The sequence below is a fragment of the Porites lutea genome, chromosome 1, assembly GCF_958299795.1.
Source record: "Porites lutea chromosome 1, jaPorLute2.1, whole genome shotgun sequence".
Classification (NCBI taxonomy): domain Eukaryota; kingdom Metazoa; phylum Cnidaria; class Anthozoa; order Scleractinia; family Poritidae; genus Porites; species Porites lutea.
This window is the reverse complement of record NC_133201.1, coordinates 18,693,307-18,721,012: the sequence shown is the minus strand read 5'-3', so window position 1 is coordinate 18,721,012 and position 27,706 is coordinate 18,693,307. Positions and strand designations below refer to the sequence as shown.

The 27,706-nt window shown below is 40.8% G+C and overlaps 1 protein-coding gene and 2 long non-coding RNA genes across 3 annotated transcripts; 1 reads left to right on the top strand and 2 right to left on the bottom strand.

The window, feature by feature from the left end:
• Positions 1-9,523: 9,523 nt before the first annotated feature.
• LOC140935859 (uncharacterized) lies at positions 9,524-10,402 on the bottom strand. Its single transcript, XR_012165268.1, has 2 exons — positions 10,295-10,402; positions 9,524-10,150 (listed from the first exon to the last, which is right to left on the bottom strand). It is a non-coding gene; the product is annotated as an uncharacterized lncRNA (long non-coding RNA).
• A 3,264-nt stretch (positions 10,403-13,666) lies between these two features.
• LOC140946209 (uncharacterized) lies at positions 13,667-26,929 on the bottom strand. Its single transcript, XR_012166820.1, has 3 exons — positions 26,649-26,929; positions 25,040-25,101; positions 13,667-13,836 (listed from the first exon to the last, which is right to left on the bottom strand). It is a non-coding gene; the product is annotated as an uncharacterized lncRNA (long non-coding RNA).
• On the top strand, positions 19,450-22,137 carry LOC140946159 (uncharacterized). The gene is made up of 2 exons (XM_073395244.1): positions 19,450-20,219; positions 20,423-22,137. The coding sequence occupies exons 1-2, from the start codon at positions 19,521-19,523 to the stop codon at positions 21,452-21,454; spliced, it is 1,731 nt and encodes a 576-aa protein (XP_073251345.1). The 5' UTR covers positions 19,450-19,520; the 3' UTR covers positions 21,455-22,137.
• Positions 26,930-27,706: the final 777 nt, after the last annotated feature.

The following is a 27,706-nucleotide window of genomic DNA, read 5'->3' as shown; positions in this document are numbered from 1 at the left end:
CCTACAAATACTGCGTTTTTTGTTAAAATTTTGGGAGGTTCATTTAGCACGATGGAAGAGCAAAATCTGCTTGCCTTGAAGCGAAATTTAACGCAAACTCCACCGTCTCCATGGTCAAACTGCAACGAGTTGCCAGACTTTGAGTACTTCCTATAAAATCGTGCTTTAATGTTGGTGTGTGTGGGAATTTGAAAATTCAGTCATTGCTTTAAGGTGTCGTTGGGCTAATAAAGCTGATTTTTCTTAAAGCATTTTAACAAATGTTCCTTAAAGAACGGATTGATTGAACCGTAATTATTATTTGGGTAAAGATAAATAATAGCAGCAAAGTATTTTCACATTATGGTTCTGCGGCTGGTACACATCTTACTCAAAAATTAGGAACACGTATAAAAACACTTTCGCATCAGAATACAGCATCCTTCTATTGATCCCAAGTTGTACCCGAATACTAGAACTAGATCTACTCGCTCGTGATTGCCAGAGAAAAGTTTGTGTTTTCGTAACAACAACGTACAACAGAGATACAAGGGAGAAAGAAAAATAAAGGAAAATCAAGTGGAGAGGCAGTTGGTGTAGCTTTTTGGCCAGACCTAACTCACTACGTGAGATAAGTGTTTCGTCACAATGCGTCTGTCAAAAACAGTTGATAGCTTTCAGGGAAGGTTGGACAGCAATGTGCAAAGTATCATGTCGCGTATGGTAAGGGAACTCATTTAGAATAAACCGTCGAACTACAGGCGACCTAAGCCTGGTATTTGCACAATCGGTTTAATCAGCTGAGTTGATTAAATAATTTCGCCGCCGTAGAGGGATTGAGAAGCTGTGGTTTATATAGCAGATGCTTTTATGAAACACAATGGTTTTTGATCATTTCGATGAAATTTTCAGCCAGAGGTGACGTGAACTAATAACTTAGCAAAAAACGAAGTGGAACTGGGTGTGTCACTAGATGGTGATGTAGCTTGGGTGAAAAACGGTCAGAGGTTAAGTCAGTTTGTCTAGTTTGAATGGGTGACTCTCCCTGGGCGATAAACAAATTAGGTTTGACTCTCCCATTTATGACAATTTGCCAAAAAAAAATGTGAGAAAAAATCGAGAAAATGATCGAGACTACATTTTGCACGTCGCAACGTAAGCGAGAAGACTAGCCTCTGCTCAAAGGGTAAAGATAATGTAGAGTAATATTTCAGACAAGACACACACTGTTTCATTCAATATCCAAACACCGAGAAGTGGGTACACAGACCTACTTTTATACTCAACTGAGTGGCCATTTTTATGCTAGAGACGATAAAGCCTTCATAAGACGACTATAACATCTGTTGTAACAACGATAAGACAGACGGATTTAACGTCTGACGACATCAACGTCTTCTGTTAAGTGCGTTGTTTAGACGCACTCATTAACAAACGACTTTAACGCCTCAGACGTTAAATGGGCCTAGCCTATAAACTGGACGGCGTAAACTGGGACGAATTTATATGCCCAAACAGTCCGAAAACGACTGGGAAGAGTGTACTCAGTGTTTTGTTCTTTTCAGAAAACTCTGTTTTGTTCAAAATGTGTACCTCTACTTTTATGCGTCCCGGTCTTACACCAGACGACTTTAACGTCTCCAGCATAAAAACGGCCAGTTAATAACTTGTTCTCCTTTCTTGAATTGCCTCTTTATACCATCCGATATTTTACTCACTGGAAGTGAATTAAGTTAACCCAGGGTCATAAAGCGAGAATAAGAGAGGAAGCAGCAACTCCTTTTATTTTTCAGTGATTCGTCTTACGTTTTTTAACTATACAGTAATTGTTCTCTATCTAACGTGACGCGTTTTTTATTCTCACTGGACGAAAGGTTTCCATCTTATGGATATGCCGTAAATTCAGATTTAGCATCCTTCTTCACTACTCAGTGAACTCAACTCCAGCCCTTTAAAACGGACCCGTGAAGTTCAAATCTTGCAAGACAGGCAGAGGTGGAAGCCCGAGCTTCTCTCATATCGCCAGCTTTAGCTAAGAGAAAATTATCGAAGAAACGACCATATTTAATTAGTGCTGAGAGACAGTTGACAGCATTTTAGCGCCTTGCAAGTCAAAAAAGCAAAACGCAAAGAAAGGACAAGGGCGGCTTTAAATTAGAACATTTAGATTGGAACTTATTACGCATTGAATGTTTTGATTCTGAGAGGTACGTAGTGTAGTACCAAGTGAACACTGATTTTGAATGAAGGGTTTAGCTTCCAAATACAGAAACTGTGGTGTTGCAGTGGTGGGGAGTGAAATGCAAAAAATTAGTTTTATCAACTTGATAAAGTAGTTTGGCCTCTGTAGAGGGATTGAGAAGCTGTGATTTATATATCAGATGCTATTTTCATTGATATGTTTGCTCCAAAATGGGCACGCGGGCCCCATAATTTCGCACGTTTTCCCTCCTGGGACCCTTGCATTACCCCTGGGTATTGAGTGTGGTATTTAAATGCTTTGCCAACATCAGGATCACTGATCAGATCGCTTTTCTATGCGTTCATGCCCCGAGGGGGCATATATACTTGCGTTTTCTGCCCCGCCCCCTCCTCCCCTCAGCGACAAAAACCCGGTTATGCACTTCTTCGCATACGCGGAAATTATTTTCGCCCATATCTTAGTATTCCCCGCGTGTGCCATAGAGGTGCAGCATATCAATGAAAATTCTCCTACTATTTTGAAGCACAATGCTGTTTGATCCACCAGATGCTATTTTCAAAGACGATGCTGTTTGATCCTTTCGCTCAAATTTTTAGCCAGAGGTGACGTAAACAAAAAACTTAGCCAAAACAAAGTGGAACTGGGTGTGTCACTAAATGGTGATATAGATTGGATGAAAAAGGGAGCGAGGTAGTCAGTTTGTCTAAAAAGAAAAGCTAACTCTCCCCAGGCGATAAACAAATTAGGTTTGACTCTCCCCCGACGCCCCCCCCCCCCCCCTCTAAAGCCCCACTCTCCGTTCCTCGTACCAAAAATGGTACCTTTTCCTTACACCTTAAATTCCTTAAATTCGGTCGGCGCTATTTTTTTGAAAAAGCGGAACGTGCTTCTGCTTCTCGTTTTGTCATCTCCTAACGTATTCATGCGGTTTCGTCGCCTTTCTCGATCTTCTGTCGTTGCCTTTCCCTTTGACGTTGTGTTTGGTTTCAAAATTGCCTGTATTCTCTTGACCTGGCCAGAAAATCCCAGGGTTTCTCAGGAATTCTCGTAAAATTTGTTCGCGTTCCTTTGCACTAAAATTCTCGAGAATATTGAAAAAAGGTAGTCACTTCACATCTGATCTATTTTTTTTAAAAAGCACCTTAGTTCATAGCAAGAACAACAATAGCGAATAAAGAATACAAAAAGAGGCAAAAATATTTTTAAAAAGTCAAGTGGAAAAGCGGTTGTCGTAGTCCACGGGGTAGTCTCTTTGCCAGATCAAATTGTACACATAAGATAAGCGTGTCCGTAGTCCCAATGCACATGTGAAAAAGAAACGCTAGATTTTACGCCATATAGCATTTCGAAGTCGAGGGTGCGTGTTTGTGATGGTGGTGGTGGAAGGGGGGATGTTAAAAGAAGACACAATATGGGCTTCCTCTAAAGAAAGAAGAGGGGTCGTAAAAGATGCCAAGCATCTCTTTTTTCGGGTCATAAAAGACACCCTCGATGTTGTTGTAAAGTATTGATACCGCTAAAGAAATTATAGTAATTATTAGTATTAAGGGAAAGGTATTCTAGAGGGTGCATGAGTCAGGCTAAGGAGAATATGTTCAAGACCCGTTATAGCAAAGGATAATTAATAAACGTCCTTAAGTTATTCTGAACAGTAGGCGTCGTCTTGGGACCTCTTTGCTCATTTTGGAGTATGCTTACCGCTCATGTTAGAGGCTTGGTCAATCTGGTTTATAAATTGGCACCAGCGACATGCGTAAACCTACCATGGACTAGCATTCTCTCCATGGGGATTTGGGGAGGGGGGGGGGGGGGAGGTACTGCATGCTACAGAAACCGCATTTAGCTCAACCCGTTTAAGCCTAGGTGCATATGCATAGCCTTGGTGCGCCTTTACCTACCTTGCGAGTGCAGGTTGTATTTTTGCCGTAGGGATAGTGAATAAAAACGAGTTCTCTTGCAAGACTTTGAGTCGTTATTTTGCATTTGAGATAATATCAAGCTTGAAATGAAAGAGAGATTAATTATATGATTTGCTAAATCAGAAACCTGTAACACCAAAGAAGTGACAATAAACTGCAAACTGGGATAGAAAAGATTAACATGATCCACTACTGCCAAGGCTAAGAGGAAATTTGTGTATTAGAAAATTAACGAATTTCTTAAAACATAGCACGATGAGATTCATCGCATTTTCCCCTTCCCCAAACAAAAAATTGTGTTTGATGAGGCAAGACCAAAAGTTTTGTGTATTCACACGAAAGTGGTTACTGTTTGTCATGTTTACTGCGGGAGCCAGAACAGTAAAAATGTCGTATTTTCTTCGTTCCGGTAAACAAAGTAATATTCAGTTTGGACCATGCTGGGAAGCGCCCCCTTGCTTGTGACTGGTCATGTATTTACAGTTGTCGTCATCGGATTAGTATGAAAATTGGTGGGCGGAATACAAAAAGCAGGCTCTCCCTTCCCTTTTCTTTTTCACGCTTTTCTCCCCTTCGCCTCCCCTGTTTGCACCTGCCACACTGGCTATTCTCTTTAGCGCTGTTGTTTGCTTCGATTTTGTCTTGTTTTCTCTTGCCCTGGCTCGTTCCCGAGCGAAACTGTTTTAGAAAACCCTGGGATTTCTTTAGTTTCCCGAAAATAAATTTTGTCAAATCTTGGAAGATTTCTACGCGCCAAGGTTTTAAAAAGAATAAACCTTTTGTTCGGGTGACGCCTGCCCAGACCCAGCCGACCCTTAGGTGAATGGTCGTAAAATCTTCGGGAAGACAAGCTTGTCTCTTACAGGTTTAAGGAGTGTTAATTTGCACTTTGGCGAGGTCTTTTCTTACTAGGGTACCTAGGTGCAGAATTGCAGACTAATACGTATGCATGGTCGAGAAGCCAATGAATGTAACAGTTTTAACCTCAGAACGTGTTATTTTTAATTGTTAATGGATGCTTTTTGCCACTGAGTTTGACATACACAGTCAGACAGTATGGCAAGGAAAACTTTCCAATATTAATTCGTTTTAGTAGCCAACAATCTTTGTGTTCTTGAGATTATGAAAGCCGCCCAATTATCAAACTCAAGGCATATTTTACATGCCGTTCATAACGTTCATTTTGAAACTGTATTTAGCTAGATCGTCATATGCAGTTTTACGTGTGTTATCGCACAACGTTGACGCTAAGTCAAAGCTTTTTGTGAGAAGCACTTCAACACAAAGGTGTGACTTGTAATAGGCCGAGTTACAAAAATCCTCACTTTCAAAATGAGGCCAAGTGCACAACCTTTCTTGTGAAAATGAGTTTTATTTGCATGAGAATGAAAAATCATTTTCTTACTTACGGCTGAGCGCTTACCCTCGTTTTGATACAGAAGCCCGAGGGAGCTCGGAAATGACCTATTTACACCTCTTCCAAACCATCGCGCAGAATGTAGGGACGCCATTACTTATTCATATTCAGCGAAGCGCCGAATCTGAATGCCAGTTGGCTAAGAAAATTTCAAAATAAGCTCGGTGGCGCTGATAAAACTTTCTTTCCTGCTTTCCAAAAGCCAAATTCTAAAAACCTACGCGCCGCTTTTTGAAGTATGGCGTACCTGCAATTTGAGACTAAAAGAGCCGTAAATATTATCCCTTTGAACTTGAAAATACAGCAAAAACGGCCTTTGTTAGTAAGCAGTCTATTTTCGAAAGAGATTTTCTGAAAATTTACACTGCTTTTAAAATGCCTACGCGCGGCAAATGAAAGATGGACCTTTTCTCGAACAGACTCCGTTTTAATTTTGAAAATCGGTTGAGTAGAACCACTATCCCTTTCATTTTGAAAACTTCTGGAAGAAGCTGTGTTCGAAAATGGCGCGGGATATTCGCGGATTTATCTGAGCTATTTGGGCTGTAAGTTTGACTTGTTTACTTGTTTGTTGGTTATGGTTATGATCAAGACTAACACTACGCGCAAGCAACCACGTATAAAACGGAGTCCTTACGGTAACCTGCCCGGCTGCAAACAAGGAACAGATGTCAGTTAAGACAGATATTTAATTTCAAGAGCCCTTTTTTACTAATTACGAATAACATGAGAACATAATATTGTGGTGAGCCTCATATTAGTAATATGTTGAAAAAACCATGTGCAAAAAATACAGAATTACCCTGTTAATTCGTTGTGCAAGACCTGCGTATCACCGCGGAAAACGTTTTCTATTGCTTAAATCTGCCATACCAGATGTCTGATGGGCCACAAGCTATAACCAGAACCTGTTTTAAAGTACAACTCCAAGTAGTGATTAACCAGTGTGGGTAGGAAGAGTCTCAAAATACTAAATCTGAAATGCAACACTTTCCCGCTGCCATGAATATCAGGACAAAACAGGCCAGAAGGTTAGCCAGTAAATTAAAGATGAAAAGTAAGAGATCAAACAGCGAAACAGAGACGGGGCTATGATCTCCCTATGGTTTTTCAATAATATTTTGTCATGCGGCTTCATTAACTCTAGAAGTGTACAACATTAAACTACATGTACTGTCAAAAGTTGTAGAAAATTTATTGCTTATAAGCAAGCAATGTACATTTGCAAGTACAATATTGTTATTTAAATTAAGTGTATAATTGTGCTACTTTATTTGGTTTGTAAACATTCCTCAAAGTCTATTGATTTTTTTGTGTACAATACCATTCCATCAAGTCGTCTACTTTTTTTTCTTATTCCCTCCTGCATTGGAAAAACCAGGGCATCAGTAATTGCTTTAGATGGCGTCTGTTGCTTTTAATGGTTCCCTAGAAAAGACAAAAAAAATCATCTATGAAAATAAGGTAGGCACTCCTCCCAGCCTATAACACGTCCGGTCCAATAAAAATAATTATTGTCTGCATACAAATACAATCCCATCGGCCACCACTTCCGACCAGCACAACCTTGTGGGTTAATGGTGAGTAGTCTCTTGCAGCTGTACAGTGATGCAGTCTAGAAGTGTGTGTTGCTGTTAACATATTCAATAATTACATGTACATGTATGCTATTCAGAGGTACTTCTCCATTTCAAAGTGGCAGCAACCAGAAATATCAGATTTTCTCAAAATCTATGTAGTAAATACTGAGTGTGTCCATGTACATACAGTCCGTAAAAGCCACACTGGCAATGTATTAGTTTAATTTTTAATGATTAACTTACATCTTCATTGTAGAGCTGTTCAATCCATTGCACTGGGTCAGTGGTTTCAGTTGTGCATAAATAACTTGTTCTTAACTGTATGTGCTTGTAATTTGTGTGATATTTCTCTTCAATGGCACTGTAATCTTCAAGTCAGCATAAACACTCTTACTCTTACATTGTATTATAGATTTCTAATAATCAATTCTCATTTCAAGACATTCTTTGACTGTAAAGCTCAAATCACTGTATCAGGTACCTTAAATCCTTTAAAAACTTTGTTACAGATATCTTGGTTGTTTCACAACAGTTACTGGACGTGCTGATCTCTGCTGTGAAGAAAACAGAGAAAACAATTAACTCCTTCAATAGGCAAAAATTAATAATAAATTGTTTTGTAGTTACTTGATTTTTTTGCCTTCCACGTCAAGAACACAAGAAACTTTTACATTTTTTCTTTCCGTCTGTGTTTTCTGACTGTGCATTTTTAACCTTACCATGAGAAACTATGGCATTATAAACCAACCCTCAGAAAGAGGGGATATCATTAATTTTGTACATGTATTAAGTGCCCGCCAGCTTTCTCCAGCTTGCACTGTACTCATGAGCAAATAACCAAAACTAAACAAATCAGGGCAAGCACTAACTACCTTTTTATGTTATAAAAAACAAAAACATTAGTGGGTTACAGCTGCTGAATGGCAGATAATAATTAAAAAAGTAATCTGTGTTATAAAATAATTGATATTACAAGACATTTGATGCTGATCACTGTTAGGGCTTAAAGGGTTAACACATCACTCAGGTCAATCAAACATAAAGGTTCTAAGAATAACAAAACATGATTACTAAGAGAAAAGTGTCTTTAATGTTAAATAAATTTTCCTCATCAGTACCATGAAAGGATCGAAATGTAATTAAGGAAAACAGTGTGGACCATTAACTACAGTACAGTATATTCATCTTGATAAGTGAAATGAAATAGAAAAAGATTTACTTATTTTTGGACAAAAAAGTTGTGTTTACACCTGTACAAATGTTAAAGCTTAAACACTGATTCATTCACTATCAATGTGAGCATTACATGTTTTTGTATAAATCTGTGCTATTTATATACAGTGGAACCCCGTTGATACGGTCACCAATGGGTCAAAAAAAATTGGCTGTATTAACGGGGTGACCATAATTATTACCAGGGCAGGGTCAAATTTCATGACTTGAGGCTGTTGTGACAAATACACCATACATTGCATTCACACTTCTTGAGTGACAGCTGTTCTCTTTAATGAACAGCCAGAATGTAGAAACTGTAAAAAGTACTTGGAACTTTCCTTCAGAACATAGAACACTTTTAAAAATCAGCCATAATTAAACCGTCACAAATGCATTTTGGTCTAAAAACAAAACAAGAACAGCCTCTGCTTACTAAACTACATGTAGGTCAATGAAATTCACATGTCACACGCATTTTAAATTTCTAAATTTCGAATGAGTGACCATATAAATAGGGTGAAATTATAGAAGATTCTAGTGTTTGGGATTTTAAAGACCTGGCTGTTAGCCGTTTTAACAGGTCAAACCGCATTAATGAGGGTTTTCTTTTTTTTAAGAAAATGTATGGCCTTTTTGCTGGCCCGAAAAAAAGTGGCCGTAATAATGAGTTGACCGTATTACCGAGGTGGCCGTATAAGACAGGGTACCACTGCAGTACACAAGATTTCCTTGGTGCAGCATATATGAATGCTTACCAAAAGGGTTTAACATAAACAGAAACTGCGATAAAAACAAGGTGCTAGTACATGTATACTAAAAGTGCATGTAATTTCAAATCAGTGGTCAAACCCGTGTGAAAAACCTCCATGGAATTCCATGGATTTCCATGGAAAATTCTCCATGGAATTCCATGGAGGATTAGGACATCAATTTCCATGGAATTCCATGGAAATTTCTCCATAGATTTCCATGGAAAATATTTGCATGGAGGATTAGGACATTTCCCGTGGAATTCCATGGAAAATGAGTAGGACACCAATTTCCATGGAAATTCCTGCATCGACATTTTCTATGGAATTCCATGGAAAAGTTCCATGCAATTCCATAGAAACTACTCCACCTATTATTCCATGGATCTCCAGGGAGTTTCATGGAATTCACAGGAATTACACATTTAAAATATCCAGTGAATCAAATGGAATACATAACAGATTTTGGTCCACTGCAATTTATTTAATCAATAAAAGGACCGCATAAATCTCTTTTTAAGAGATCAATCAATAGTTAACATGCTTTTGGTGGAAAATTTGACATACTGTAGCTAAAACAAATAAATGTTTACTTGTGACTATATACATTGCAGTTTAGAATGCAGCAATCATTGTGAAGTAGCTTAAATGAAAAATTTAGATTTAATATAAAGCAAGGAATCTTGGCCTGGTGTTTAAGAAAAGTAACAGGCGAACAGATGCATAATTGAGAGAAAAAAATAAGCTAATACTTGAATGCATAAACCGTCAGTATGTAAGACTTAAACATGGCTTTATTTATGCCACGAAAAAGGGAAGTGCTACTTATTTCCTCGATCAGAACCATGGTATTTAGTTATAGCAAAGTCCTACCTAATCCTTGGGAAAAACAGCGTCAGCTACAATTATAATTTTGCAGTCTCTTGTACAGTTTTTACGTAGCAGGCATGAAAATTCTAAATATGATATTTCTTCTTATACATTGAAGCAGTCCATCGAAGTACAGTCTTCGATTTCTAATTCTGCCAGAATTAGTAACTATTCCGAAGGATTCCAAGGGCAATTTGCGGGAAAGACCACATTCATATCTGTATAAAGAAAAAAGATGAAAACTACATATTAAAACAGATAAACAGCACCCGAAAAGTCGCCCTTGTAAATCTAGCAGAGACAATCGAGCGGACGAATTCAGTTGAGCAACCAAACACGAGTTGTGTACATATTAAGCTTACCTTCCTCCTTTAATGTGCGATCCAGCTGAGTCATTGTTCAATCGAAGTTGATTTGAAACAAGCCAAATGTAAGAAACCTAACAAGTGATATCTTGCGCTGAAAATAACATCTTTTTCGGATGCATTCACTGCAAAGACAATCCGTTTACACAACACTTTCGTACTGCACAGAAGTCCGCCTAAAGATTCGAACCAAGAAAACTGATCTTCTACGCATTTCTATTGGTTCAAAAGCCTCACGTGATCGCGTAAGTCACTAAGCGGGGAAGCCTGGACGCTAGTTCATGAACCAAACATGGCGTCAAATCACGGCACGATCGTAGAGATGTCTGTCTTTAAAGGCTTTCAATTGTGGTCCCTTTCAGAGTTAATTGTACTATTCCAGCGCTGTCGAAGAGTAAAGCAGTGAGAGGAAAATATTGCATTGTTCTCCCAGGTGAGGGAACCTTTGAAAAAAGGCAGCAGGCCTATTCATAGTCTGATACACAACCGTTCTTAGTGTCGTCACGCAACGCTCCTCCCCACTAAAATCGGCTGTGTAGCAGACTAGCCTATCCACGGATGCGGCAAAAAATCTCTAATATTGCTTGTGTAGGTTCGCCGAAATACTCCATGCAAAGCAATCTTATCAATCAGGTTGGACTCGAGTAATAGGGAAAATCTCAGCTCTCAACAAAAAAACACTTCGATACCGAGAAGAGTTCATGTGCCTAGCTAGTGGGATCATTTTCTACTGGCTATTCAAGTACGGGACCCGTACATCGTCTTGTATTTGCTATTCATACGGGATTCCGACAAAACTGATTAGGGCTATTAAAGCACTGACTCGAAACGGTTAGCTTCCAATTAGGGTTACAGTTGTTTTTATATGAGTAAAATCAAACTCCGTGCTAGAGTGGTTAGGTTACGAACTCAGTGGATTCTACGCCCCTGGATCGGTTCTCAATCTTGCCACATCGAATTTTTCTTCTTTTCAAAATTTGCCACTGAAATTTTTCCTTAAAAATGGAACAGTGGTTGAAGAGACTTACACTTTCATGGAAATTTTTTGATCAGAAATTTCAAGAGACTTGAAAATTTCATATAAATTTTAAGTAGAGACTTGATCCCGTATGTCATAGCAAATACATGTGGGTGTATGGGTCCTGTACGAATAGCAGCACTGTGTCAATGTAATGAAGCAACTGCATGTTGTTAATAACAGTGATCTTCTCATATTTTAAATGCAACAATGCTTTTAAAAGATAAATGGCAGACAGCCCTACTAAAAAACAATTTTCTATATTTATTTTTTTAACAGGATCATTTCTTTATTAAGCACTCAAAACATTCCTCTTTATAGTTAGCAATAAAATTTCTTACACTGGGACTTTCAGCGTCGCCTGTCGGTGAACAATACTTTTGCATTGTCTGTGTAATTTAAACTAAATGCACTATTTTGCTTTTAGAAAACTTCCAAATGTTTCCTATTTTTCTATCCAATAAAAAGTGCAGACTTGAACATGTGGTTAACGAGTTGATGAGTTGCTTGATTACTGAATTTCTATGGATTTTCTCATACAAACTGCAAGGTATTCTATCGAACTCCATGGACATCCTATGGCATTCCATGAAACTGTATCAGTACTTCAGGGAACCGCATGGCATTCCATGGAACTCTACAATATTCCCTGGAATTCCATGGACCTCCAAGGAAACTCCATGGAATTTCATGGTATTCCATGGAACTCCATCACTACTTCATGGAACTCCGTTGAACTCCATGGCATTCCATGGAAGTCCATGGATACTCCATGGAACTCCATGGCATTCCATGGAACTCCATGGATACTCCATGGAACTCCATGGATACTCCATGGATGTTCCGTGGAATTCCATCGATTTCCATAGAATTCCATGGATTTCCATAGATTTCCATGGATTTCCATGGAATTCCATGGAATTCCATGGAGTTCCATGGAGGTATTTCACACAGCAAAGATGAACAAAATGAAAAACAATTGATAAGATTCTGATGTTTTGAATTCCAGCTCAACTCAACAGATATCTAGTGTAAAATAATCAATGTTTTGGAAAAAAGGTTCTCCAGATGAATTATCAGCATTTTTATTCAGAAAGACATCTTACAGTGCTCATTTGGTTACAGGAAACTTATCAGCTAGGTGTATTTGAAAGGCATTACGTGTATGCTTGTGCAAAATTTACAAAGCAAAACAAACAAATGTATTAATTGAACCTGATCTCAGATGACAGAAGAAACGACAGGTTTTCCAAATCATTGTCATTGAGTCTAATCAGTTTATAAGTTACTGATTTATTATGTCTGGAGTGCAAATTTTAGAAACATTCCTTGCTTTACTTTGACCCAATGAAAACCAAGTTGCCCAGCAAAAGTTCAAACTCTTCAAAACTTATAGACCCATTCATTTATGGAAATAAACTTTGTTTACATGAATAAGAGGTTCTTAGTACTGAAGGGTAACAGGGTTTTCCTCAAGAGATTGCAAAAGTCTTAGGTAACTAAATATTAGTGAAGACATCGTTGAAATGTTGATTGAGTTTCACAGCTTACATTATTTCTTGCATGACCTTACATGAGTATACATGTACATGTAGATTCAGGATGTATTTTGTAGAATAAAATGTTTCAACTGAAACTGTAGAATTATAACATAGACAATTACAATCATGTTTGGAGCAATCCTATGTAAATACAATAAACACCTGCGAATAAGAACCTGTGCAGGATTAAGAACCTCCTGGCAGAAATTTGCCACTTTAATATCCCAAAATACAAGAACCTGTTTTAACAGCCAATTCACAAGATCAAGCAGGTTCTCATGTGTGGGTTTAAAAATTAAGTTAAGGTATGATACAGTGTAAACAATTTAACCAAGGAGTGCAACGTCGACAGTGTGAAATTTAGTATAACAAGAACATACTGACCAAACTGTATTATTCTGTTTGGTAATCAGCTTTGTTACATGTGCAACTGTAGAGTCATTATAAGGATACAATATTGTGAATAAATATATTGTATTTTTAAGACCAAACCCAAGTTCATTTCGGTAGTCAACAATCTATTATCTACGTACTACAAGAACGTCCATTGTACAATGTTTTTTTTTCTTTTGCCAGACTTCAAAAAATAGTACTGGTAGGTTATTATTGGCCGGTGTCTATTGTATAATAAATAGCAAATGAAAGAAAAATGATTAGAGCGGTTTTCACTTGACTGTCGAAAGGGATTGGTTTTGGTTTTGGTTTTGGTTTTACTACACTCTTTGGTTGGGTAGTGTATTTACTTTGGTTTTGGTTTTACGACAGTCAAGTGAAAACCGCTCTATGATCAAAGTATTCACTCACTGTCACATCTGTCCAAGCTTCGTTCAATTTTCGGCCTCAAAACAAATAATAACGAAAACCTGAAGTACACTACAGTGCTTCCCAATAACACACGCCCTCAAAACGTCTTTTTCTATCACTTGAAACTTGAGTTCTGTGAACGTCAATCAACTGTTTCTATTGTTTTTCCCCATGCTCTACAACAGAAAATAATTATTTCACTCAACAAGCAAAAAATGGCAAGAACGAACCTCATTCCCAGGTTCTCTCTCCCACCCATCAAGAGACCCAGGTTAGGTCCGTTTTTGTGTCTATTAGAATCTGGGAGATTACAAACAAACGATTTGGGGGAGGGGTATATTTATTAAGTGTGAGATTTGTCTCTGCAGAACATAAAGTACGTGTAGATGGAAAGTGCAGCCATGAAACTACGTACCTGACCTTGTCTTAAAGGTCATGACTAGCCAAAACATAACCCTTGCAAAATCCTTTGACAGCGAAAGTGTACTGAACTTCAGAATATCTGGATATTAATCTATCGGGGATGCTTCGGCACATGCAGAGGAAATTGCGGATTCGCTGCTTGTGCAGTCAAAAATAATTTGCGCAGTGGTATTCATATCGATCAAAATGCACTGGATTTGAATTACCATTTCTATGTTGTGGAGGCCACAGAAAACAGATGTACATGTATGTGTTTTCAAGACTACCATTATAGCAGAGCTCTCATGTGCCCTAATGGTGTAGGTTTTGCAGTACACTGATTCGGCTCGATTACCAGCAGCCACTGTCAGGCAAACCTTCAATGCAAGTTTAACATAGAGGGATTTTCACTTCAATTTAAACATTGCTGTCGTTGGTTAGCCAGAACACAAGGTTTTGATTTCTCTTAACTTGTTTATCTAGTGGCATTTCCATTTAGGCAGAAATTTTCCATAGTTTCCATTATAGTTGTAGAGTTAGCAAATGTATCTTGCTCTTGCAGACCATTGTGATCATTGTGTGAATGAGACAAAATTGAGAGACAAAGGACTCCTCCCTCAAAATTAATTTTGTTCTGGAGACACGTGACCAGACGCAACCAGGGTCTCTATTTCTCTCTCGCTCCGCAGGGACTGGTAGGAGAGAACCCTGGGGACAAAGCTGGGCAAGAACATTTTTGAATAATGAAGGGATTTCCAATTTCGCTGAGATGGAGGATTATAAAGTTGAAGCAAAATGGACAATAGCTGAATAAAATAGCTGAAACACTCTTTCTTTACTACATGTATACAAACGTTTTCAGGTAGCTACTTGTAAGATTAATTTTTGTTTGTACGAAAACACAAGATGTGAGAAATCTGCCAAGAAATAAGTCAAAGAAAAGAAAGACATGTATTAGCAAAGTGGAATGTGAATATGGATTTGTTAGGTTGGAGAACTTCTTATCATTCGTCACGCTATCAAAGAGAATCAAATCAGCGCTATCTTATGATGAATCATATCCGTTTGTGTATATTGGACATGTGGGTGCTCTTCCAGTGAAACACTGAGAGAACATTCTCTAGCAGAGAATGGCAAAAAACAATGCAAACAGTTAATTGACATCCAAGAAGACTCAAGTTTCAACCAACAGAAAAAAACCTTTTGAGGGTGCGGATTATTGGGAACCGCTGTACAATGTAAAATCTTTGTTCTTAACATTATTCCTTTGTCAAATGCAAATAATAAAATGCTGACAGTACACTGTACACACAACTTATTACATTAACTTAAGCTAGCATGAGGTCTTCTCGCAATCCAGGATTAAACATCACTTGTCAGTCAACGAAACATTCATAAAACAGAGATACAATGTAAACACATTAGCAAATCAATGATTGATTCTCTATGTGCTTTAAACTCCATACACTGTACATAGCTTGATTTTTGAATAGAAATTTGGATTGGAAGAGCTAACTATAAGTACATGTAAATTGGTCTCTCATAAAGTTGATGTAGCAAACCCATCCCTCTCTTGTGCTTTAATTTATCGCCGTCCAGATCAGAGCATGGGAATGGCAATGACACTCAAGAAAGAAGCATCTTCAATTTCTACTTTTCCTTCTTCTTCTTAATGCTTTATTGTACAGAACTATAACCTCCGTAATTACGTTTGCAAGCATCATGAATGTTGATGAAGGCAACAATAGGGTAGTAAATCCCCAAAAGGACAAGTGCAAACGGCTGTGTATAAAAGTGGGACGGGGACAAGGGGACAGGGACATTGGGACGCGTGTGTGGGGACTCAGGACTTGGGGACGTGAGACGAGGCACTTGAGGACATCAAGTATGGGACACGGGGATGTGCGGGATGGGGACTTAGGGACATCAAATACAGGGACGCAGGGGACACGGACTGTAAATAACTATTGCAAAAGTCGGAGGTAAATGCGATATCAGTCACTTTCCTCATGAATATGTCTTGGTGAAGGCAACTTAGGGTTCCTCCATGCCTGTTTACGAAGTGAAGACTCGGCGAAGACCCCCTGCATTGAAGAAAGTGAAACCGTTGTCCTCATCTTCTTGCTAATAGAATATTGGAACCCAAAGCAGGGTAGGGTGGTTTGCGGTCGCCAAAATTTTAGTAGAATAACAGCATTCAATTCCAAATAAATAAAAAATTAAGTGGCATAAGCGAGCTTCGAACCCCGAAGTGCTAGCTCCGAAATCCATCGCCTGTACCGCTAATCCAACAACAACAACAACAACAACAAGTTTATTTCAAATTAAATATAGCTTACAAAGCTTGTGCCCGCAATTAGCGAAGGCTATTCAAGGCGGGCACAAGAGAAAAATGAAAATTGTATAAATATATATATCTGTTAAATGAACAATCCTAGAAGCAATCTAGTTTGTCGTGTGGTTTATAGCCAGAGTGAGACAGGAAGGCAGACTGTACTTCATACGGAAGAACACCATGTAACGATTTGAAAATTGCCCTGTAATATCAGAAACTCTAATATAGTCGTCCTCTTTTTCCAGTATTTCAAAGAGTTTTCTCTTTAGTTCGCTTTTGAATTGATTTTTTTAAAGTGTTTTCATAGAAAGTGGAATACTATTCCAAATTAAAGCACCGGAAATAGAGAAGGCTTGCTTCATATTTTCAGTTCTAACTTGTTCAACAGAGTAATATTTTCATTAGTAACAGATCTAGTCTGGTAACTGTGGACAGAAGACAGTTTCGTGAACATATTCTTAATGACTGTTATCAGGAGCGAGATTATTATGGATGTCGTACATTAAAAGGCTCATTTGCTCAAATAGCAAGAACGATATCGGCAACTGTTTTGTTTCTAAAAACAACGGAACTGCATGAGTTCTTGGTTCAGCGAAGAACATTAGCCTAAGGGCTCTCTTCTGGAGAACCAGTAGTTTATGACGATGCGTTTCAGCACCTTTAACCCACGCACAGATACCATAACTGATATAAGGCAAAATTAAATGTGGCTAAATGTAATTTAGGCAAAGTTAACCTCGAAGCAATGCTGGTCAGCTGTTTCCCCAGTTATATTAGGGGTGGCCCGATGTATCCAGCAGGGGCACCTCGTGACTTATATACGCAGTTGCTTGCTTGCAGTTCTTCGCAAAGTGTTGTTTCAATTGCTTGCTGTTTGCCTGCCAGTTTGTGCTTTGGTTTTGCTTGCTTGCTGTTTTTTCTGCTTGTACAATGACTGCTCGTCGAACCAACAATAGTTTGGCTGCTCATTTGGATGGGGAGAACTCGTCATCGGATACCCTTTTGCAGGCCGAGTCGTCTGGTCCTTCGTCGCTCGCTTCTGTGGCAAACACGGCGCCACAAACATCTTCGACCGTTTCCGCTCCAATTGTTGCTGCTGGTGTCCACGATCCCGCTCTAATCGCTGCAATCGTCGATGCTGTGAAAGCCTCGTTAGCGGCAGAAAAAGGTCCTGGTTGCAGCTCGAGCAATGTGCGTGGAAATTCTGATAGCGTGGAGCCACAAGCAGCTTTTGGGGGCGTTCCCGCCCCATTGCCCAGCTTGTCGCAGCAAACGGCGACCTTTCTAGCTTCTGGAGGCGCCTTTCCGGAGCAACAGGCGATATCTTTACCTTCAGCCACGCAAGGTAGGCCTAATTTTTCTGTGCCATCCTTTGTTGCCACTTTTGCAACCCCGCGCTCGCCGATTTTAAGCACGTCGATCACGGCGGGCGCTTCTGTCTCGGTGCCACTCAGCGACAGCACCTTGGCTGCAAACCTGCCCTCGGGACCGCTACTCCACCAGCCGTTTGTAGTTGGCCCCGGTTTTTCACCAATTCCGGCGAAAACGGTTAGCCAAATTGTTGCCGGCAAGTACGTGGATTTGGGGGATTTGCTGTCAGTCAACATTGTTCAGACTGAGCCGGAATCACAAGCATTCCTGGACGGCCGGTTAGTGTTTTTGCCAAGCACTAAAAAGCAACGTCGACGCATCGAGGACATCGTGACCTGGTCCGAAGCCTTTACAATTTTTACGCTGATTCTGACGTCTTATTTTCCGCACCGCTGGAAAGACTTAACTTCTTACAAGCTTCTCATTCTGCGCACGTACCGCCAGTTCAGTGGTCGTGTTTGGCTGGCCTACGATCAGGCCTTCCGCCAGCACGCTGCGGCGACGAAGCTCGTGGACTGGTCGACCATGAACGTTCAGCTTTACAATTTTCACGCTGCTGGGGCCTCGGTGCGTTCTGGGTCTGGTGGTTCCTTGAGCGAGCTACCCGAACCATCTGGAGCTGACTCCTCCCAGGTCATTTGCCGGTCTTGGAACAGGGGCCGCTGTTCGGCACAGTTTGCTTCGTGTCGGTTTGCCCATCCCTGCAGCACCTGTGCAGGTTCCCACCGTGCGTCAGAATGCTCTCGTCGTTTTGACAAAACATTGTCACACGATCGCAAACGTAGATCGGCTTCTCCTCCCTCCGTGCCCTCGTCCACCTCGAAAACCAGGCGTTAATGGATGTGCCTTGTTTGTTTTCCTGATTGTTTTTTCTGCCTTGTTTTTTTATATGCGTTGATTGCCTTTAGTTTTTTCCCCATGTTTCCTGACGTTTAGTCATCGAATTACTTCTTACGTTGTGTTACCTAATTTTTGTCAACAGTAGCTAGGTCGGGCCATATTTGCTGCAATAAAGTTGTCAAGTTGTTTGAGTTTGTGGTTTGTTGTTCAAAAGTTCTCTCTTTGGTTTGCCCCTTTCCAGCCTGGCTCGGCCTTATTTTAAAATAGCCTTTTTTCTTCCCAGCTCATCCAGTTCTCCCTCCTGTATCAGCAGTTAGTCCCCTTAAGGTGGAGGAGTTTTCAAAGGAATTGGCCAGTCATCCCGACCAGCAACAAGTTTCTTATGTCCTCCAGGGTCTCCAGCATGGCTTTCGGTTAGGCTTCGACTCAGCTCACAAGCTTAAGCCAGCTAAAAGAAACAAGCCCTCTGCTCTTCTCCATGCCCACATTGTTGATGCGTATCTGGCTAATGAAGTCTCCCTGGGCAGGGTTGCAGGCCCCTTCGCCTCCCCCCCTTTTCCTCGTTTGCATATTAGCAGTTTTGGGGTCATTCCAAAGAAGGGCCAGCCAGGCAAGTGGCGCTTGATAGTCGATTTGTCTTCCCCAGGGGGTGCTAGTGTTAACGACGGCATTGATCCTCAGGATTTTTCTCTGCAGTATATTAAGGTTGATCAAGTTATTCGCATGGTCTCCCGTCATGGCCCAGGTGCCCTTATGGCAAAATTTGATGTGGAATCCGCTTATCGGAACATCCCAGTCCATCCAGATGACCGCTTCTTACTGGACATGAGGTGGCGTGGTCAGTTCTACGTTGACCTCTCGCTTCCTTTCGGTCTCCGTTCTGCACCATTTATTTTCAATTCAGTAGCTGATATGGTTGAATGGATCCTTCTCCATAAGCATCGCCTTTCCGATCTGTTACATTATTTGGATGACTTTATTACCGCAGGTCCTCCACAGTCACTCCAGTGTGCTTATAATCTTAACACAGCAATCTCTGTTTGCCATCGGCTGGGGTTGCCTCTTCACGCTAACAAATGTGTGGGTCCAGCCACTTCTATGACTATCTTAGGAATTGAATTAGACTCCGTCAACCAAGTGGCCCGTCTTCCTGAGGACAAATTGCTTGCACTAAGGGAACTCATTCATTCGTGGATGCCCCGTCGCTGGTGCAGAAAGCGGGAATTGGAGTCCCTTATTGGCCATTTACACCATGCGGCTAAAGTAGTTTGGCCAGGGAGGGCCTTTCTCCGTCGGTTTATTGATTTACTGTGCTGCTTCCGTAACAAGGACCATCCTGTTCGGATTAACCAGGAATTTCGTCTTGACCTTCAGTGGTGGCAGCAGTTTCTAGCTTCTTGGCATGGCGTTGGATTCTGGTTGTACCCTGGCATGTCTGCTGCCACAGATTTGGAGGTCACTTCGGATGCAGCAGGTGCGATTGGCTTTGGCGCCTATTCTCAAGGCCAGTGGTTTTATGGTGCCTGGTCAACGGTGCAGGCCAGGCAATCTATTGCATACCAAGAACTCTTTCCTGTAGTGATTGCTGCTCATCTTTGGGGATCGTTGTGGGCCAGGAAGCATGTTCTTTTTCGCTCAGATAACGAGGCTGTAGTCGCGATTCTCACGACCAGGACTTCGAAGGTTCCAGCTTTAATGCACCTTCTCCGTGATCTTCTGCTCTCGGCGGCGCGTTGGGGTTTTACTTTCACTGCTGCTCATGTTCCTGGGGTCGAGAACAAAATTGCTGATGCTATCTCTCGTTTCCGTTGGCAGGAGTTCAGGCAGCTGGCCCCGGAGGCTCATTCGTCCCCTTGTCCGATTCCGCAGCTCCTGTTGGACAGCTTAACACCTCCTCCCTAGAACAATGGTGCTTGCATTTCTTGGCCCAGGGTCTGGCTCCTTCCACCCGAAAAGCTTATGCGTCAGGTCAACGCAAGTTCGTGGAATTTTGCCGCCAAGCTGGAAAGCTCCACTCCAATGGCTCGCCTTGCCCTACAGACGAGTGGACTTTATGTTTGTTCGTTTCATTTCTTGCAGATTCGATTCAGCATTCTTCTATTAAAGTTTATTTATCTGCAGTTCGCTCCTTGCACATTGAACAAGGTTTTCCTGACCCTCTGCTTAATTGCCTGCGGCTTCAACGAGTGTTGAGAGGGGTCAAGCGTTCCCAGGGTTCCCCGGCTGCTCAGCGCCTTCCGATTACTGACAGCCTTCTCTTGGTCATTCATCGGGCGTTGGACTTCAAGCTTTTCGATCATTGCGCCTTTTGGGCAGCCTGCATGCTGGGTTATTTTGGTTTTCTCCGTGCTGCTGAATTTACAGTCCCCAATTTAGCCAGCTTTTCTCCAGCTATTCATCTTTCAGTGGCTGACATCGCAGTGGATTCGCGCCAGTCGCCAACCTGCCTCCGTGTTAGGATAAAAGCCTCGAAAACGGATCCGTTCCGTCAAGGCTGCCACATCCATATTGGTCTGGGAAGGGCCCCCCTCTGCGCAGTGCACGCTTTGCTGGCATACCTCTCCATACGAGGAAAGGCCCCTGGCCCCTTGTTCCTTCTTGCGAGTGGTCAACCTCTGTCTCGCGCAATTTTGACCGATTGGCTGCGGCAAATTTTCTCTACCGCGGGGATTGAGGGAAATTTCTCCAGCCACAGCTTCCGTATTGGGGCAGCCACGGTAGCAGCTCGCAATGGCATTCCTGATCACCTGATTCAGGCTCTTGGACGTTGGACTAGCAACGCATACCAGCTTTATATTCGCACGCCGTCGGAAGCTCTTGCGGGCTTCTCTGGTCAGCTGGCTTGACATCGTGTGTCCTTGCCGTTGGTCATTCACAGCTCCTTCTACATTGCGGTCGAGTTTAGCATCAAATTGCTCGGGGCTTGCACTGCAGTTTTTGGGTGTTGCTCTCCCTGTCAGCTGCTTTCAATTGGTAAGTGTTTGTTTTTCGATGCAACTGCTGCGCTTGGTGCTTGGGGTTGTTGGAGTCGGAGGTTCCATTTCTCCCTTGTTCGCTGGCCCCTCCTTTTTCAAGCACCAAGGAGATCCCGGTTGGGTGGGGGCCGCTCGCAGGGTTGCCATGGATACCTCCTCCTCATGCTAGAGCATTGCCCGGCTCCACCAACTTCGAAGGCACCAACGCCCATGCTCATCTATTGGTGATGAGTTTAAATGTGGCTAAATGTAATTTAGGCAAAGTTAACCTCGAAGCAATGCTGGTCAGCTGTTTCCCCAGCTATATTAGGGGTGGCCCGATGTATCCAGCAGGGGCACCTCGTGACTTATATACGCAGTTGCTTGCTTGCAGTTCTTCGCAAAGTGTTGTTTCAATTGCTTGCTGTTTGCCTGCCAGTTTGTGCTTTGGTTTTTCCCATCCCTCCCTCCCTCTTGGTGTGGGCTAGGTAAGTATTGGGTTGGTAAGTATTCCACTGAATTGTTCAGTGTGACGGTGCCTGGTGGGGGCCGCTCGCAGGGTTGCCATGGATACCTCCTCCTCATGCTAGAGCATTGCCCGGCTCCACCAACTTCGAAGGCACCAACGCCCATGCTCATCTATTGGTGATGAGTTTAAAGAGTGGTATAAAGTGAGAAGTACATGACAGGGAACAAAATGTCTGAGCTTGGCGATAATTCCAATTGTTTTACTGACTTTTTGACTAACGTAATCTACGTGAAATTTCCATGAAAGGTTCGAATCAATGAGTATACCAAGATAGCTAATATAATTTTTCATTTCTAACGGATGACTGGTATTTGAAGTATTGTTAATCCACAGGGGATTCAACTATTGTAGCAATATTTATTTTGTTCTACATATTTTTAGTGGCAAACCCAACAGTAAATGCTTGCTAACAGTACTTAAAGGTTGATTTCCACTGACGTGTTTTTGGCTATGCACGTTAACGCAAGTACATTTTAATCAGGTAAATAAGATAGAGGAAAGATATAAATTGTTGAGATTAAACGTGAAGTTGAGTGAGATTCTACTTTTATGCTTATGTGCACGACCTTTCTGACATTGCCTCTATTTTATTTGTGAACGTAAATTTTACACACGTAGGCATGGAAAAATTACGCGACAGCAGAAATCAACCCTAACCCTAATTACGATAGTCAGTGTGCTTACTCCTATTATTTAACAATTATTCACTGAAGGCAAAGTTAATATTGTTGAATAATCCGACGAAGTCGAGGGGATTCAACAATATTAACTGAGCCTGAGGTGAATAATTGTTTTAGTATATACACACGAAGTGATCTCAACAGAATCAGAAAGGAAATTATGAAAAAAAACGACTAGTTTGATTCACGGGTGAATTAATGCGTGAACATGTAGCCGTAAAGAGCAGATGCACAACAGTTGGATCTTTACAGTATTTTCAAACATGGCAAATCGTAGTTTTATTTTTTTGTAAGCTTTAGCATCAATGATTGAAAAGAAAACGTTGAAAGTTTAAATAACTCCCCTTTCTGAGAAGAAACACAGAGCTTTATTTTCTTCTGTCAAATAACCGTGAATGAGACAGTTTTTTTTGGTCGCTTCTTGCAAATGCTGTCAACAGTGGCTACGAACAAGGTGGGCGTTGTTTATCTACAGTGCAGTGTTCTTTGCCACGTTAACTCGCTGCCACGAACAATTTTCGAAAATATTTGAGCATTTCATTTTTTTCTCCAGAAATTAACTTATACTTTCAGGCAAAGTTGACTGTGCAAGGAAATCCCAAGTTCACAAAACAGTGACAATAGCAGCCTCGTTTTCCTTTGTACAGGTCAATAAAAACATTGCTTCGAGCGTATGAAAGTCAACTACAGTAAATCACTTTGCAATAAAATCACGCTGTTTTAACACCATGAAGTCTTTTCTTACCTTCAAAATCATCAACTCTGGGATATTCTTGTATCTTAAAAAAGTTCTTACTCTGAAACTTGGAAAAACACCCAGTTCATGACAGCGATTTTGTTTTTGCTTTATATTCAATAACCAATCACCAAGATCACTGAGTGTGTATATACTAAAAAGAAATATTGCATGTAAACATCATAAGGTCTCCAATGTGGTTTTGGAAGATGGAATCTAATGTTGACCATAAATAACACATTTTCACAAAGAAAGAGGTATCGCATTTTACCTACAACTTTTGCGATAATCATTCACATCCCGCATCCCCTGTGTCCCTATATTTGACGTCCCCACGTCCCCGTGCCACACGTCCCTGCGTCTCACACTTGATGTCCTCAAGTCTCTCGTCTCGCATCCCCAAGTCCCAAGTCCCCACACACACGTCCCGATGTCCCTGTCCCCTTGTACCCAGTCCGACTTTTATACACAGCAGTGCAAACAGGACCCTGGACCCATGCAAGTTACAGCAAGAATGGTGAAAAAACAATACAATGTAGGTTTACATTAGCGTAACAACAAGTTTGCAATGTATCACACTTTTTCGTACATTTTATCACTATCACTACACAACTACCACACAAAACTTCCTAAATTGTTTCATGTTTTACACTTTTGTGTCTGTATGGAAGACACAAGACAAAAAATTAATTGTCTTTTTGTTTCTCTGAACTTAGATAAATTAATGTACAGTCCTTGAGATTTCAACTAGAGAAAAGCTTTCCAACATTAAATTTTTTAGCAAATTGTTTCTCTGAACTTACACTGTAGATACCTGTACAGTCCTTGAGATTTCAACTAGAGAAAAGCTTGCCAAAATTTAGGAAATTGCACAAGGTGATGACTTTTGAAACAGTGCAGATTTACTTCTTAAGCCATTGCTGTAGTGGTTGCCTATTTCCAAGAAGCCATTAAACTTTTGATGCTCAAGTACTGTTCCTACGTGTATATTTAATGCAATGTATTGAATGACTGTATTTTTCTGGCAAATAAATGAAGTGAAACTGAAACTGAAGCTACAGTACCTAATAACATTCCATGATGTGTACACAATGCACTGATCCAGTGTACTTCAAAATACATGTACTGCTGTCATAATTTGGGCTCTCGTACAACAGAATCAAACCATGTGAAAATGCAAAACTGATGTCACACAACACATCAGAGATGTAGTGTCAAGTTTATGGAAGTCTCCAGTACTATGCAAGGTGTAGATTACAAAGGAAACAGAGAAAAGCAAAGGCTTACACAGAAGCCCAACCAACCATTCACTATGATCTTTTTCTTGCATTTCATTTGAAAATGTCTCTAAATTTTGTCCTTAGAGCTGCCAATTTATAATATTATTTTCATTTTAGCTTATTGCATTCTTTTTAGTGGTAACAATGATTCTCTTATAAATGACAAATGCTACCACAGCAGCAGAGGGAGAGGAAAAAACTTACAACAAACCTAACATTCACATTTGGATTCCCTAGTACAGCTGTATGTACCTGAATCACTTTGCTGGCAAACACATTGCACATTCCCATCCAACAATCAACTGAGCAATCACCTGAAAAAAAAAAGCACTTTATTTGAGTGTCAAGGTATTTGACACGAAAGTACTAATTTGAGACACTATTTTTATGTCTCCAACTGGAAACGGGACCGCCATTTTATGTGGTCATCGGAGCCATGGGAAGGTCTAGCCGCTTGCACTGCAAAGGGAGTACCTTCATTTCTCAGTTATTTTAAGACCCTGAGTATTGGTCCGGCCCCAGATCCGCTACCTCCCGCTCTGCAGTCAAGTGCTAATCCTGCCCTGCTGAGACAACTTCACTTTGATATTCTTTGGTGACTATAACAACGAGCTCATATGGTTAATTTGAAAAATGATAAAGAGATAATTGTAAATGGATTACCTTGCAAATTCAGGAGGAAAAAACACATGTATAAGAAATAGGTGAGAAAGTGGCATAACTGTATTTAGTAAAATCCAATTAGTGGTCTATTATCAATGCTGCGTTCTGTTCTGTTTTCCTCATGGCCTCTGAGTTAATAGCCCATTCAGCCTTCCGCCTCATGGGTTATTGACTCAGAGCCCATTCGAGCTCAAGGAATAATTGTTAAATAGCACATGTAAGCTTATGCATAAAATTATGGCACTTGGTGATATCTTCATCGAACAATTTTAGCTCCCACGGCGTATCAAAGTGAAAATACAACCATACTTGTAGAATTTCTGCACGGCCTCCCATCATTGCAAGACCGTTGCAAATCATTTTTAACATCTCCAGGTTAAAAACTTCACGAGAATTGCAAAAACAGCGATGTCATACGATCTTTCATCCGCCATTTGACTCATGTTCGACAGAGCTGAACAACGTCTGTGCATGTGCAGTGACGGGAGAGGTCTGGGATCTAAACAAGTATCATTTAGCTTCATTTGCAAAAGGATTTTCAAAACATCCCTACATTTTGGACATTTTTAAGGTGGATTCTGAATATTTAAGGTTCCCATTTAAAGTAAAGGTAGATTATTTCATACTTTATTCAATTCTCGTTTCTACCTTTGTAATTTTTCTTCTACTTTTTTCTATGAACAAAAGAAAACGAACGAACGAAGCGTCCCGGCTATAAATAGCATCGTTTGCAAAAGGATTTTCAAAACATCCTCACATTTTCCCTATTTTCAAGGTGGTTTCCGAATATTCAAGGCTCCCATTTAAACTAAAGGTATTTTATTCAATTCTCGTAAACTTCCATCTCCGTAATTTTTCATCCGTTTTGGCTATGAACAAAAGAAGATGCACGAAGATTTGTAACAAAGTTTATGACTTTCATGACTTCTTGTGTCTCTGGTATCATTTGAACAGGCTCTCTGTTTTTGGACGGGGATGAAAAAATCGCGAGGAGAGGGATTCCCTTCTCTCTCCTCGCGATTTTTTCACCCTTTCCCCAAACAGAGAGCCTGTTCACAGGCTACTGGTATTATCGCGCTCAAAGCCGGCTTTCTCGCCACCAAGAAACGGTCAACAACTGTTATCGCTCGGCTACATTACAAAGATATGCTCCTCCTTAACCACAACAACGTAATGTTTAAGTAAATCGTTTACGTACCATCGAAGAAAAGTCGCCCAAACTCCAGCACATTGCTCTTTTTTAATTTCTCAGTCATCTTTGTGCAAACTTACTGCCGCTTACTGGCGATCAAAACAATGGCAAACCTCGCCGGGACAGTCAAAAACATTTTCCTTGATCCCTGGTTTACGTAACATTTCTTTCTACGAGTTGCATTTCTTACGTACTCGTACAATTTCTCCTTCGTTGGCATTCACAAATTTGAGTTTAACAGATGGTCGAACATGTAAGAATTCCACTTCGCCGGCATTCTCGTCCCCATCCTCGGAGACCCAGGGGCAGTTAGTCGGGTCGATAAAATGTTCGTGGTGAAAGTTTATTGTGAGATCGAGACGAGCCCCTGGGCACTTACTCTTACCGAACCAGTTCCAGAAGCGTTTGAATTGCCTGCTTCTGATTGGCCAGAAAAATTTTTTTCTGGCCAATCAGCGAAGAGAAGCTGCCGGGTGACTCTCGTGTTTTCTTACACGACGTAGTTTTCGTCATCGATCGCCATAGTTGCGTAGCGCGTTCAACGGGGAAAGTTTCTCGACGAAAGTTTCAGAACAAAATGTTAACAACCCGCAAAATTGCAACCTGTAGCACGGCTACAAGAAACAAACACTCTCCGATGAATTTTTAGGGCGAATCTTTCCAAGGTATCGTAAATTTTTATTGCTGATACGATACGCGATGCATGACTTTCACTTTCCACACCCTAATTTGTTCACATTGTCTAGTGTACAACACCAAGCTTACATTTTAGATGTCCACGTTCGTTGCACGACTTCTGAAACTTTCTACAGCGTGAAAATTTCCGTTGCACGGGCCACGCAACTACGTCGATTGATCGTGGGAATTGCTGGCTTGCTGCAGTGCACGCACCTTTTTGCTTTCGCGCCAAACTCGATCCCTTACCGTACGTATTTTAAATACAGCCGTTGTGTTTAGTTCGAAATCTCGGTCCGGTTATGTGTTGAATCCTGACTTGTTAAGTGAGGTCGATTTTTGCAGCTTGTGGGGGTTTATTTTTACGGATAAGTGAAGAAAAAAAAATA